This window comes from Haliotis rufescens, unplaced genomic scaffold, assembly GCF_023055435.1.
Source record: "Haliotis rufescens isolate VD_foot unplaced genomic scaffold, xgHalRufe1.0.p SCAF_8, whole genome shotgun sequence".
NCBI classification, from domain to species: domain Eukaryota; kingdom Metazoa; phylum Mollusca; class Gastropoda; order Lepetellida; family Haliotidae; genus Haliotis; species Haliotis rufescens.
This window is the reverse complement of record NW_025964372.1, coordinates 28,608,585-28,623,519: the sequence shown is the minus strand read 5'-3', so window position 1 is coordinate 28,623,519 and position 14,935 is coordinate 28,608,585. Positions and strand designations below refer to the sequence as shown.

At 41.4% G+C, this 14,935-nt stretch overlaps 1 protein-coding gene across 1 annotated transcript; it reads left to right on the top strand.

The window, feature by feature from the left end:
* Window positions 1-342: 342 nt before the first annotated feature.
* Window positions 343-14,362, top strand: LOC124121604 (tyramine beta-hydroxylase-like). Its single transcript, XM_046484628.2, has 10 exons — window positions 343-552; window positions 3,952-4,138; window positions 6,518-6,647; window positions 7,121-7,219; window positions 7,753-7,941; window positions 8,161-8,318; window positions 8,705-8,948; window positions 11,627-11,723; window positions 12,413-12,695; window positions 14,030-14,362. Exons 1-10 carry the CDS (start codon window positions 539-541, stop codon window positions 14,324-14,326), a joined length of 1,698 nt encoding a protein of 565 aa, XP_046340584.2. The 5' UTR covers window positions 343-538; the 3' UTR covers window positions 14,327-14,362.
* The last annotated feature ends 573 nt before the right edge of the window (window positions 14,363-14,935 follow it).

Below are 14,935 nucleotides of genomic sequence, written 5' to 3'. Positions count from 1 at the left end.
ATATAAGCAACCCCTAAAGCCCCCTCTTGGGTTGCACACACCACTTTCGCCCCTTTCGGAAACACATTAAATGGCCTGGCCGGGCCCGTGTGCGAAATACGCATCAGTCGGAAAGCGCACGTTAAATCTCCAAAGTAAGTAAGTAAGTAAGTATGTTTGCCGACACCCAAAAATCCTAATCCTTTCAGGCTCATTAAGTGGGCTCCAGGCCATAAAAACAAAAACACAAAAAGCGCCCTACCGTCCTCGGGTCATTCGAGGACACAGCGATGTTCCCATGCCATTTCGACAGCTTGCGGGGATAGCCTCGTTTTGGAGTTTGACCGCAGGGTCACGCATAAATATAAAGAGACGGCCATAATATCTGTGTGATCAGTGGCTTGTGATGAAAGGCTGTCACCAACTCTCTGCCCTCCCTGTTTTGAGCACGGGTTCACTTACAAACGTACATAAGCAGTAACCATTGAGCTTTGTCAAAAATCGCGACAAGAGGGTTCGGCGAGCACATTCTTGTCAAGTTCAAGTAAATCTCAGCGCTATGTTTAACTTAGGGTAAGTGAGTTAACGATTGTGCATGTCTGATCATGTGATAAGCGTAAAGGTGTACTTCGAACAAACGGCCCTTTACTTAGTGTGCGAATGAACAAGATCAGTGGAACTCTTTAAGAAGTATTGTTTTCCAGTTGAAGACATTCGCCGTTTGTTTTATTGCCAGTGTAATCGTTTCGTATTGAGTCCCCATTCGGTGATTTTCTTATGTGCCTTACAGGGACAGGGATGCTCAATACTGTCCTAACCCTATGTGCAGAATTGCCCCCCTTGTCCATCAGAATCCGCGGATCGTGGGTCCGATTCCAAGATTTGCCCTGTTATGTTATTTGTCAGCATCACACATTTACCTGTGTTCGTGTTTTCTCAAAATTACTTACGGCGACATTAATCTGTCTGGCAATACTGCTAAAAGCTGCGCTGACCCACTTATCTTTCTTACTGTTCACTTGTATGCATTCCTCCCAGTCGTCGAAGGCGCCGCGATTCGCTGTGCGGAGTTGCGTCCTTGGGCACGCCAGAAACCTATGATTGTGGGTTCGAATCCCGGTTCGCCCCGATTATGTTTCTAGGTTTGTCAGCACCATACCCGTGCTCGTGGATTTCACCGAAGTGGTCAACGTCTGAGAACTGCATGACGTCGGGCTTTCCTCCCACATTAAGCCTTGATATTAACGGAATACTGTTAAAACCGGCGTTAAGTTAAACCCAATTCACTGTAGGGATTAAGAAAACGTATAATTCTATCACGATTCAAGTTAAAAGTCGACTTGTTGTGGATGATAACTACATGTCACTTTAGTGATGAAAAAATACAACACGTATATTTCTTAAAGAACTTTCACGGGTCACTTGATGAAATAAACATGTTTATATAATGCCCTCTGTATATTATGAGCACGAGTCAACAACAATGCGACTTTCGCTGTGCATAGAAGTAAGCTAATTTAACCCTTTAAGTCACAGCTTTGAAATGATGTGCTAGAAACAAATATATATAACGACAACGTCTATTCCGTCTTCGTTCAGTAGACGTAAACATCATGTGATTTCCCAGCATTGGAATGTAACGAGTATACCTATCTAAGCCATTACACATTTTAACTCAACCAGTTGTGGGTACACTAATGGAAGTTGTTCACCAGCGTGCTCCATGCCCCTTTGTGTAGAATGAACCACGTGAGTCTTCCCCGCGCTAAGGTTGGATACCCTTATTGTTTGTTGAAACAGGTAACATTCCGCGCTTTCTATCAACAGTGTGAACACTGTCCCCGGGCCGAGAAACGTCTGGTCACGGTCTCGTGACGAGCACCGCCCCCCTCTCCCTTAATTGCCCGGCGTCGTCATCGTTTGGCAAAATCCGGCGTTCGCCCGTACTCTAGTGTGGGTTATCTCCCAAAACCCCTACATCCCATTTCCCCTACAACCCAGCTACCCTACAATTAGTTAAAACAACACGCGGCATTTACCTGTCTGGCACTATGAACTCACCTAAAGGAGAGATTAAGGTCTGGAGTAGAGGTAGTAGAAATGAAAGGGGTAGAGCTTTAGGGGATTAGGGGACTTAGAGGAAATTAAAAAAAAAAAATTAATGTAAGTGTAATGAAAGATGCCTGTATGATGAGAAGACAATTTTTAGAAATTACAAAAATAACAATAGGAAGAAAAAATTATTACACTGAGAAACTGAGATGAGACGATTTACAGTTGAGATGGCTAGGTTTAGTATATATAGATACTTGAAAGTCGAATTTTGAAAAATGAATATTTTATTATAATGTATTCTGAATTTTGAATAATATCGTTATCGTAATTAAATATTAATCTCAATCTATTCGTGTTTCTTGGGTTGTTCCATTGTATGAAATAGGTAACAGACTAGGGATTATCATGTATTGATTTGATATATGTTATCTCATATATATTTGCTACATTAGCCATGCATGGAACGTGTTTTAGTAACATTGATTTTCGTGCTGTGGCGAGACTATCTAGTTCTTGTAGATATTTCTCTTGTATTTATGGTAATTTTTGCCACCTCAATATTTGTACATGACTAGTTGTAAATCTTTAGCATTTGTTTGTTTGTTGTTTAACGCCGCACTTAGCAATATTTCAAGCTATATGACAGCGATCTCTAAGTAATCGAGTCTTGTCCAGACAATCCAGTGGTTGACATTATGAACATCGATCCACTCAGTTGGGAGCTGATGAACATCCCCTCGAACAATGCCACATTCAGCTATCACTGCAATACATCACTAAATTTCCTTCCAATCAATCAAACCCAGTGTAAATTGTGTTTGAAACCCTCAGTATGAAAACCTGTTTAGAAATTTGCCAAACCTGGTTCCACCTCTTTGAAGCAAAATTCAATCACACATCACTGCAGCTTAAATATTTTACCACCTTCCCGACTTCTGTCTTCTCCTCCTCGCTCACTTGGTGAAGCCAGAGGAAGACCTCACTCTTACCCAGCTTAAAAAGTCCTTTGGTATATCAACAAGCATATCACCAATTACGAACAAATTATAATTCTCACAGATCCATTTTTTCGGACGAGTAGAATGATGATGAAGTGCAAGATCATCATTGGATCCATAACAGCTTTGATCTTTATTAAACAACAAAATCAATGTGAAATATTCATCATCTTTTTTTTTACTCCGTGCACTTAAAAGTGTCACCTCAAATCATCCCATAATCTTTGACATTTTATAGAACTTTTCAATGATCTTTCTGCTGGCCAATCTGACATCGTCTTTTGCTGGTTACGAAGTCGTGTAGGCATTACAGGTAACTCAAAAGCCGATGCTGCAGCTGAAGCAACTCTTGACAAAGAGAATTTCACCCTCGTGTCTTTTGATATCAAATATATCACCACTATATCAATATAAGTGGAAAAAACCTCCGATGCTTACCGCGAAGCTTTTCCACTTTTATCAACGAGTGTTGATATATTTGATATCAAAAGACACGAGGGTGAGATTCCATTTATCATCCAACATCATTCTTCCAACTTTTTCAGTTTGTAGACAGTAATGAAAAGGTGTCTCTAGTGTAAAAAGTACTGCTAACAGCTTCAGTAGGAGAGCCATTAATAATGTCATTTGAATGTAACGTCATGGTAACAATGACGTCAAAATGGTCTGCAAAGCATTGTTATGCAATCTAATATTGCAGCGATGTCTACAATGTAGATATCGCTTGATCTCACCCAAGCGATATCTCCTGTGGGAGCCAGTTTTGGATGATAAAATCCGATGAGGACGAACTTCCTGAGTGTAACGCTTGTGATGAAAAGAATTACCGTCAAGCATATGTTGCAAAGATTGGCTAATATTGTTCACAACTTACAGTAGCTAAATGATTTAATGATTCATGTTCTTTCCTTTAAATCAGCATTCTCACCCTTCTGCTGGTGGCGACTACATCCGCCTTCCGCTTCTACCAGGATGAGATCCCAAACGGAGATCACGTGCCCCACCCATGTAAACCCAACTACTTATGGTGGGGGGTCGGGCACGCCAACCCTCTAGGAGGCGGACCAAGAAACCCATTTGGACAGGACTTCGCCCGTTATCACAGGGTAAGCAGCATGTGTACACCGTAAACGCACACGTTAATTGTAACATATACTTCTATTTAAATAGAGATGCTGATGTATTTCACACTGTTACGAAACTGAGTGTGAATATATATTGTATATGCATATTGTTTAAACTATATCAAGGTACACAATTAATAGGAATGTGCACTTTACTTACATGTCATGTATTTTTATAAAGAAAATGAAACAATGCTGAATATGCTGTATCACATCGAATGATGTGCGTGGGACATCTTCGAGCAGCTGGTCAGTTTCAGTCGATACCTGGAGCACATATCCATAATATCGATGCTTATATAACGATATAAGAATTGAATAGTATATAACTACAAGAGTTTTTTTTTAAATTGCTTATTTGTCAAAGTGTTCAAATGATTATTTGTTATATCATATTATCATCCAAAACTGGCTCCCAAAGTTGATATTGCTTGGGTGAGATCAAGCGATATCTACATTGTAGATATTGCTGCATACAATTGCATCACGATGCTTTGTCACTATGACGTCACAATAAAATGACATCACTAATGTCTCTCCTACTGAAGCTTTAAGCAGTACCTTTTACTCTTAAGACCCTGTCTTATTACTGTCTACAAACTGAAACGGTTGGAAGAATGATGTTGGATGATAAATAAAATCTCACCCTCGTGTCTTTTGATATTAAATAAACTGACGTCCGAAAGAAACTTTACCAGAGTTTGAAATCACTCTTGCTCAAAAACAACAAAACATACATGCATGAAGTAAAGTGTACTGAGAAGATAAATATGGCTGTATGGGCTCTAGCGTTGTCATGCTGATAAATGACACCACGTGGCTGCTGTTGGAGAAATGGTAGGACAACTGGACGAAGAATGTTATCCATGTAACGCTGAGCTGTGAAGTTTCCGTCAACGATGACCAGCGGTGTCCTCTCCTGCCCACAAATCACTTCCCACACCATGACACTCCCTCCACCATATGGTGCGACCTCCTGCAACACGCCGCCGTTCGTTCACCCCTTCGGCGGTAAACACGTTGTCTTCAATCAGCCCTAAATATACAGAATCGACTTTCGTCAGTGAAGACAACCCTCTGCCAGTTTCCACGAGCCCTGAGTCTCCTGGCCACTGTCGACTAACCTTGTGACCCAAGGCATTTGTCGCCGATGACGTAACTGTCAGGAAGCGATTTCGGAGGTGCAAGGTACGCAAGTACCGGTCATCATGAGGCGTGGTCACCCTGGGCCTGCCTGTTCTTGGCCTGTCAACGGTCCGACCTGTCTGTCTGTAACGTTGCATCAAGTTGGTAACGGCCACACGGGAGCAACAGAAGGTTCGTGCAATATGGGCGTGGGTGGCTCCCATCTGTACCATGCCCAAGGCTCGTTCACGTTGTTCGACTGTGAGTCGTGGCATTTCTTTTGTGTTTTTTTTTCATCACTGTGGATGTCTGAGTTGCCGTTACAATCGTTTTATACCCTTACCCCCACGTGCTTTTGCAGTTGTCCGCGGTGTACGTGTTTTTCTCTTTTTCGCGTGTTATCTCGCAAACATGTAACAGACGATTAAATTTTCTGCATACACTATTGTTGTAATTAGGTTATGTGTTTTAGATACACTTCATCGAATTTTTTTTAATACTTTGTCTGAAATTTATAGTTTCAGTTGGTAAAGTTTCTTTTGGACGTCAGTTTATATCAACACAAGAAAAAAAAACTCCGAGGCTTGCCGAGGTGTTTTTCCACTTTTATCAACGAGTATTGATATATTTATTCTCTATTTATAGCACCATTATATTATATAATATCCTGTCATATCGCACAATATTATCACAATAATTTGTTATATTATATTATAGCACCATTATATTATATAATATCCTGCAGTATCACATTATATTACCACACTGTCATATTATTAAATCACTTTTACAGCCGCTTTATGCAAATCAGGCATTTTATACGATTGCATTCAGTATATGTGGCATTTGGCAAGTGCGCTTGTGATACTTCCAGTACTATATTCAAGAAATCCTTGTATGTTATGAACAACAGGTAATGCTTCATTAAAATGGTTATGATAGAAAATTTCGTTGGTTGTTGGTAAGGCGTTATGATGCTTTAAGCAATAGCGTGTCATATAACGGCGAGTGACGTCAGAAATGGCTTAATACAGTGTATCCATGTGGGAATCGAACCCGGATCTACTATACATTCACGAGGAATTGGAGATCCGTGTTTGATTGAAATAAATGTGAGAGCCATCTCTTGTATCCGAATCCAACTCACTCTGAAAGTATCACGAGTTAGAGAAGGGCACTGTCCCGTGGGTCAACGTTGTGTATTGTCTCTATAGCTCACCATTCCCTTATTCCCAGTGGACCGAGGAGTTGTGCCGGCTGGATTCTGACGGGGATGGGATGACCAATGGTCAAGAGTTGGGCGACCCCAACTGCGTGTGGACAAAGGGCAATTTCCCCCGAGAATCAACCGGTATCACCCATCCAGGTGAGTCTACTTTGTCTACCAAGTTCTTTTTAAAGATTTCTGAAACACGGTGATTTCATTGATCCAATGCAATATATAATGGAATCTTATTTACTGGTAAACATGTTTCTAATTTCGGTCGTGACATGAGGATTGCAAAGCCGAGAGAAATAAAACATTCGTCCTTCACTCAGTGATTTAAAATTTTGCGTTTATGTTTCCATAAACCGAAAACAAAATAGGCCGCGCCCACTACCGCCCATTACGTTTCCTGTTTGTGTCTAAGGGGTTAGAAACGTAGAAACCTGTCTGCACACCTGTGATATGTTTATACTTCCATAAATGTAAAAGTATCGAAGTCTGGGTATATTCATAATAAAACAAAAAAAAACCCCGTTAGTCTGGACAGTACTGATTTGGGGAAAGCCGGAAACACAGTGATACAGTTCATGTTTTGAAGTCTTTGAAACAAACTCACCCTTAATACATTTTAGGAGTCTGTGACCCATGGGGCAGCGACCAATGCCGAGTAGCAAACCAGGCCGTCACGTGTGAAACGGGAGAGTTCAAATGTGACGGTATCAACGGCCAAGGTACGTATGTGACAGCCTTAAGGACCACACAGCACAAAATGAAATGCCAGTTTTGTTCGTTTCTTAACGCCGCGCTCAGTAATATTCCAGCTATATGACGGCGGTCTGTAAATAATCGAGTCTGGACCTGACAATCCAGTGATTGATATCATGAACATCGATCCACGCAATCGAAATACGATGACATGAATCAACCAAGTCAGCGAGCCTGACCGACCGATCCCGATAGTCCCTCTTTCGACAAGCATAATCGCCTTTTACGGCAAGCATGGGTTGCTGAAGACCTACTCTACCCCGGATCTTCACGGGTCCTCTAGATATGTGCTAATCGGGATGAACATTGCTCCATTAGCGTACATTATATTCTTAAATTCAATTAATTCAATCAAATACATGTCCAGTGAGTGAGTGAGTGAGTGAGTGAGTGAATCACTTCTTTACGGGGTTGTATACACTATACAAACCTCTGCTTTGTTGGCGATGACATACAATTTACATTGCTTCATTTTTGTACTTTTATATGTAACATGCAGATGTGATGAACATAACGCTGCGGTTCCCCCCTACTGCCATCCCCGCTGAGGAAACGACCTACATGTGCTTAACGTTTGAACTTGACATGCTTGAAGAAGATTCAGAGTATCATCTCATTGGCAGCAAACCCTTCATCGACAACGCCAACGTCATGCATCACATCGTCATCACGGGGTGTGACGCTACAAGTAGGTGGCATAAATTACAGCGCAACAATCTTAAATCGATATCTGCAGAACTTCCGCAAATTGACCGCAACTACCGCGATAATTCAGTGGAAGATCGGTGGTACTACTTCTCGAGTTGTGCGTGTGTTGTGCGGAACGTATTTGTCTGAATACTGCAAGATAGTTACGATACTTCATCAGTACAACTCACAAATAATACTGATGCATATATTTATTCAGGCAGCCCATTAAGAAAGCCTGGGGTATGTAATATGGCACCGACCGGATGTCAAAAGACCCTGCAGACCTGGACGCTCGGGATGCCGGGAGAGTGCGTATATCGGGAGGCAGGCTTTAAAATTGGCAAGCTGGCAGGGATTACAAGGCTCAACATGCAGGTATGCCTTGCCTGACATATTTTTTTAATTTGTATGAACTACAAATATTGATATGATAATGACATGTTTTTAATATTAAACGATCCTGTCACACATGCGGAGATAACTCTGCACAGTGAAATACACTTCCCCGAGACCTCTGATATGCATCTGCAATGTTTGTTCCGTGTTTAACGCCACACTCAGTATTCCAGCTATGTAATGTAAATAATCGAGTCTTGTCCAGTACAACCTGTGATCGTAATTTGAGCAACTATATTCGCTCTCAACCAGCCACCGAGTTTGACCACCAGTCGTCTCGTACACAAGTATAGGTTGCTGAGGACCTGTTCCAACCCGGAATCCGACAGGTTAATTACTACAATGATTTTGGCGTTGTTTTACAGTTCCATTGGACGAACCCCCAAAAGAGGACGGACTACATCGACAGCTCTGGCCTAACCCTGTTTGTAACAAAACAACTGAGACGCTACAACGCCGCCTACTTAACGACCGGCCAGATGCACCTGGACATCCCTCCCGGCATGCCCAGAGTGGTCAAGAAGTCTTCATGTACCCCTGAATGTACCCGGCTGATCATGTCGGAACCGGTCCATCTGATGACAGGCTGGAACCATATGCACTACTTGGGTAGGAATTTACATATCACATTGCTCACAAGGCTAAATGCGATGTACAATTTAACACAACTCGTAAGGGTAGAGTAATCGAGTGTACTCACCTACCGATATTTGCATATGTGTATTTTACCCATTCTGCATGCTGATTGGTCCGTTGAAGCAACATGACGTCACATTGTTTCAGTAAAATCAAAGGATCTGACGTGATCCATTGTTCATGACGTCATACATTGATTCAAGTGTTCAAAACGAAATAATTAAATTGCAAGCGATTCGGTGACATTGCTTGGCTAACTAAGCAATATTTTTTGCGTTTGATTCCATAAACCGAAAAAATAGGACACGCCCTCTAACAAACTGCTTTTTTCTCAATGGTTGACAATAATATGGGCGGAGTTTGTGTTGCATTATTGCGCAGAACGATGTCACGGGTTTTGTTTTGTGTGTATTTATAATTAAATAACAATTAAATAAACCCGTGAACTTATTGTTGTATGTATTTATAAGAATTGACTTTAATATGTATTTGTGTTTAAGGAGTTGTTAACCTAAAAGTTCAGATTTACACAGTTAACACACCGGATTTTACGTTTATACCTCCACAGGCCCAAAATTGATCGAAGACAGTTCTCAATAATTGTGCTTTTTGATAATTTTATTTAGAGGGCTGAAATGCCATTATATTTCTTCATTTTTCTTTCTGCAAATGAAAACGAGTATCATCTTGAATAAACAAAACTGACGTCCAAAGGAAAGTACACGAAGAAATTGTTAAAGTTGACATGCATCAAAGTATAACATTGAAATCATGTCGCGTTCAAATATGTCGCACAAATACAACCAAATGTATTCAATGTCATGTAGCCTGAGAAAGTGTAAATTGTATTGAAGAACGTGCATTTTGTGAACGAAATGCGCTGCAAAGCTGGAATAAAAAGCTGCTGACAGCACACGTCCGGAACAAGGAAACAAAAGCATACACATGCCTCGTTTAAAAGCAATCCAGACATAGAGGGAAATTGTTTAGACCAAGAGGAATCCACACATGCCAACGTGGCAAGAACATTCGGTTGCACTCGTTTTTGCATAACCAGGTTGATGCGACGTTTACGGCAGGCAGGCCATGCCGTTACATCTGTGGACTTCATCTCTAACACCACTTCATCCCTGTGACAGCAATGGCATCGACGGCGCTCGGACATCGTGTCAGTCAACAGTGTCACGGCGAACGACGTTGACGCCATAACACCTACATAGCAGTTGATATGGGACAGGCGGGTTCGGCATTGGCAGATTCGAGATTGGGGACGACTCCTGTTCTCTGATGAGAGTAGGTTTTGCGTGTTTCAATCTGTTGGTCGGCAGTGTGTGTACAGACATCAAGGGGGCGCCTACCGTCAAGTCCCGTAAAGATTCCGGGTTAGAATAGGTCTTCAGCAACCTATGCTTGTTGTAAGAGGCTAACTAACAGGATTGGATGGTATGGCTTGCTGACTTGGTTGATGCATATCATCGTATCTCGATTGCGTAGATGCTCATGCTGTCACTCACTGAATTGTCTGGTCCAGACTCGATTATTTACAGACCGCCTCATATAGCTGGAATATTCCTGAGTGCCGCTTTAAACAACCAACAACCAAACAAACAAGCAAAGCCTGGCGTCGAATTGTGTTTCAGAAAGTTCAACTGACATGGGACTTCCAGCATGAACGTTAATGTTTTGCCATGACCTGCATGTTTTTCTGACATAAACCCCAAAGAAGATTTGTGGTATATCTTGACAGGCAAGTCAGAAGGCGACCAGCACCACCAGTCAACCGTCAGGGCCGGGAGCGATGTGTCATCGAGACATGGCATCGGTCTCCCGCTAACGTCATGTGCGTTTGACGTCATCGGTGCAGCGACGTGTGTGGTCTGCATTGATACACGAGATGGAAATACTCAATATAGAATGACAGAATAGAATGATTTAGGCCTTTGCAGTGACTTACAAATCTGTTACTGGTGTGTTTTGACCATAACAATGTGAATGATCTCATTTTGACCTCATTTGATCTCATTTTGATCTTATTTGTATCTTTGTTTCATTGTTACTCGTAAGGGTTCTGCTTTTAGGAAGTGAAATATTATTTTTTAAAACGCAACCCTAATTAAGTATATATGTTTAACATCCAACATGCTTTGTCGTTGCTTCAATCGTCTCTCAACGTCTTGGTGTACATTCTTTTGGACGTCAGTTTATTCGAACCTCGGAATTTGGGATTATCTGGAATGTTGTAACTTAAAGCCTATTGCTGTATGCTCGGGGCTTACATCAGTCATTTAGTCTGGACAGTACACGTATCCGCACTCAGTAGTCTTACCTTATCCCTGAGGGGTCAGGGTCATTACGGATCTTGTTATAAGCTCAAGCTTCGTTACTGAGCTTTACGAGGGTATGGGCAGCCGTACATGAGAAACCAGAGCACACAATAAACTATGGTTACCAGTATATCAGCTCGAGTGGGAATGACACAGTGAAACCTCCTTAGTCCGGATTCTGTTAATCCGGAAGCCCCACTTGCGGACGACTACGTTTGCGACTTGGGATTCATGCAGCATTCAAGATTATATAAGGACATCCAAAAAATAAAACAATAAAAACCCTTATTTGTACATAATCAGCCTCATAGCAACATCTATTTTCAGGCTACCAACAGAACGTCGAACTCAACCGGAATGGCGAGAAACTGCGAGATTTGACTCCGGATGATGTTTATAATTATGACAACCCAACAGTCTACGAGTAATGTATAATTCAGCATATCTGTACCCCCCTCCCAAAAAACCCCAAAACCAACAACAAAAATCCCATCATAAAACAAACAAACAACCCCCCCCAAAAAAACCCAAAACAAAACAAACAACAACAACAGCAAAAAACAAACAAACAACAAATAACATTCAACATTCCCGGTTCAACATTCTTACAAGTATTCATTTAGATATGAAAGATGCTCTGACGTATAAAGTGGGGGCGGTCGGGTAGCCTAGTGGTCAAAGCGTTCGCTCGTCACGACGAAGACCCGGGTTCGAATCCCGACATGTGTACAATGTGTGAAGTCCATTTCTAGTGTCCCCTTCCGTGTTGTTGCTACATCATTGCTAAAAGCGACGTAAAACATAATCATAATTCGCTCTAATGCTTAGAGCAGAATTTCACCATCGTCTAAAAATGATATTTCCCACATTTGATATTTTCCATTGGGTTTTCCATCTCTTTTTTTCTAATCGCTCATAAGAAAGATGATGAGACCATTATCAGAGAAAAATACTGACTACAAAAAGTATCCATCCCAATGAAATCATTCAGGTTAACACATTTCCGAGTTACCAAAATAATCGCATCCATATGGTCTCATTAAAGCACGTTCCACAGCAGTAAAGATTGCTGGTCCGTTCTAGGGGGGATTATATAGTATTCTTCTTATCCAGATACAACCCCCCAGTTGAAGTGAGACCAGGTGACAGCCTCGAGACCACCTGTGTCTTCAGGTCTACCTCCCGGTCCACTACCGCCAGGTATGGTGAAGGGTCATTCGATGAGATGTGTTTTGGTATATTTACCTTCTACCCTGCTGAGGCCATAGAAATGTCCTCATGTGTGACCTGGGATGACGTGGACCTCTGCAGAATCAACGGCACTTCACTCAACGACTGTGATCTGATGATATTCTTCAACCCGTCTCACCCACAACGTCAACGTCTATTTTCAAAGGTGGGTGAGGCGAAATGGAGGTTAACGTCGCGCTCAAGATTATTGCACGTAGTAATGCCGGTTTAATAGCGTTAGCCAACTGAGATACCCTGCGGCAGTTTAACATTCATTAAATACCGCACTCGGACACAGTATATTGGCTTCAAGCCGACCAGTCCTTGTCTTATACCTTCAATGCCGAGTGCCAGGCAGGGTGACAACAAGTACCATGTTTCAACGTATTTAGTTAAATTGTTCTCTGTATGTCCTGAAAAAGTTATGTTGTGAAAAACAAATTCTTCAGTTCCTACTTTCAGAGAAAACAATATTGTATGTCAAACATGTCAAAGGGATGAAACTCTACATAGAAAATTAAGGTGAATTAGATAACTTGCCCACATATCAGCTGTCAAGCAGGACGCGGATATTCGGATGTAAGACAGGGCTCAGAACAATGTGTGTTAAGTTTCTTGGTTTCACTCAACCGCTCATTCAAACACGAACTGTTAGCTTAGTGGCTCCAGCGTTTACTCCTCATGCCGAATATCCGGATTCTCAAAATAGGTACATGTTCTGAAATCCCATTTTGCGTTGTAAATGTACAATGCGACCTTGCTTCTGCTGTCCTTGTATCGATGGGTACCAGAGATGATGAAATGGTATTATCATGATGGTGATAATAGGGTTGAATGGTATTGTCATGATGGTGATGATAGGGTTGAATGGTATTGTCATGATTGTGATGATAGGGTTGAATGGTATTATCGTGAAGGTGATGATAGGATGGAGTGGTATTATCATGATGGTGATGATAGGATGGAGTGGTATTATCATGATGGTGATGATAGGATGGAGTGGTATTATCATGATGGTGATGATAGGATGAAATGGTATTATTATGATGGTGATGACAGGATGAAATGGTATTATCATGATGGTGATGATAGGATGGAGTGGTATTATCATGATGGTGATGACAGGATGGAATGGTATTATCATGATGGTGATGATAGTATGGAGTGGTATTATTATGATGGTGATGACAGGATGAAATGGTATTATCATGATGGTGATGATAGGATGGAATTGTGTTATCATGAAGGTGATAATAGGGTGGATTTGTATTCACATGATGATCATGATCAACATCATAATTAAAGCATTATAATTATAATAACTGATGTTAATATTATGGTTTTGGCCTTGTATTCATATTTACCACTTTGAAACGATCATCAAATGACGAGTATGTGTCCAAAACATTTTTTTCCACTTTTCAATGAAAATCAATTTTACTTAAGTGATCGTTTTCTAAACTGCATGTATCTATTCCTATTTCATTCTTAATTTCAAAGGTTCTTGACAACTGCAATGCTTACGGAGGCTGTCGCTCGGAGTGTCCCGCGGCTGTAGAGGAAGTACGTCAACATCCCTGCTTAAGAGGAAGTATGGAAGCGTATATTGGAGACTTAAAACAAAATGGCGTGACAAGCCTGGAAGTGTTCAAGTTCTTCTCTGCTTTGGAGTCCTGTGATTGTGTGGACAAGCCCCACACATCCACCTGGAAGTACCCTGTAAGTCGGGCGGGGGGACACACAGCAGTAGTCTCCATGAGTATTCTCTTGTCTGCGTTCACAATGATGCTGCCTTAATTAAAATTATACGTAAAGTTGTCATCATGCACAACATGAACTTTGCTTGTTACTTTTTAGAGGGTTGTGGGGAACCTGTTGGTTGAAACGTTTGTCCCGTCACGCCGAAGACTCGGGTTCGATTCCCGACATGGATACATTGATGCGGATTGGATATTGCTAAAAGCGGCATAAACTATACTTACTCTAACTGTAAGACATACAAAGTCCCTTCCTTTTGGACCACGTTCTACTCTCCACTCACTTAATAATGCTTGACCTTCACACAAATCCGTGGAAAGCGTGGAGTGAATTGGTCAAATACTAATAGGCACCTTACATGTTTGATGTAAACGCAACTCGCAACCGTGCTTGATATGTGTGCAAATCGACATAAAGCAGTCCAGGTTAGAGCTATACTCTTTGAGACAAAACCTACCCACATTTAAACTTAAGCCGTGTGAAGGCTTCACTTGGTTAAGGTGCTAGATAAATAATGTCACACTTCTTAGAGAAATACTGAAAAGTTTGTCAGCTTGGCACTGGATGCTCCGTTAACCTCAGTTGAAATTTCTACCAGGGAAGCGTAAAAACTGGTAAAGCAAAAGGAGCCAGTTCATCAGTTGCCTG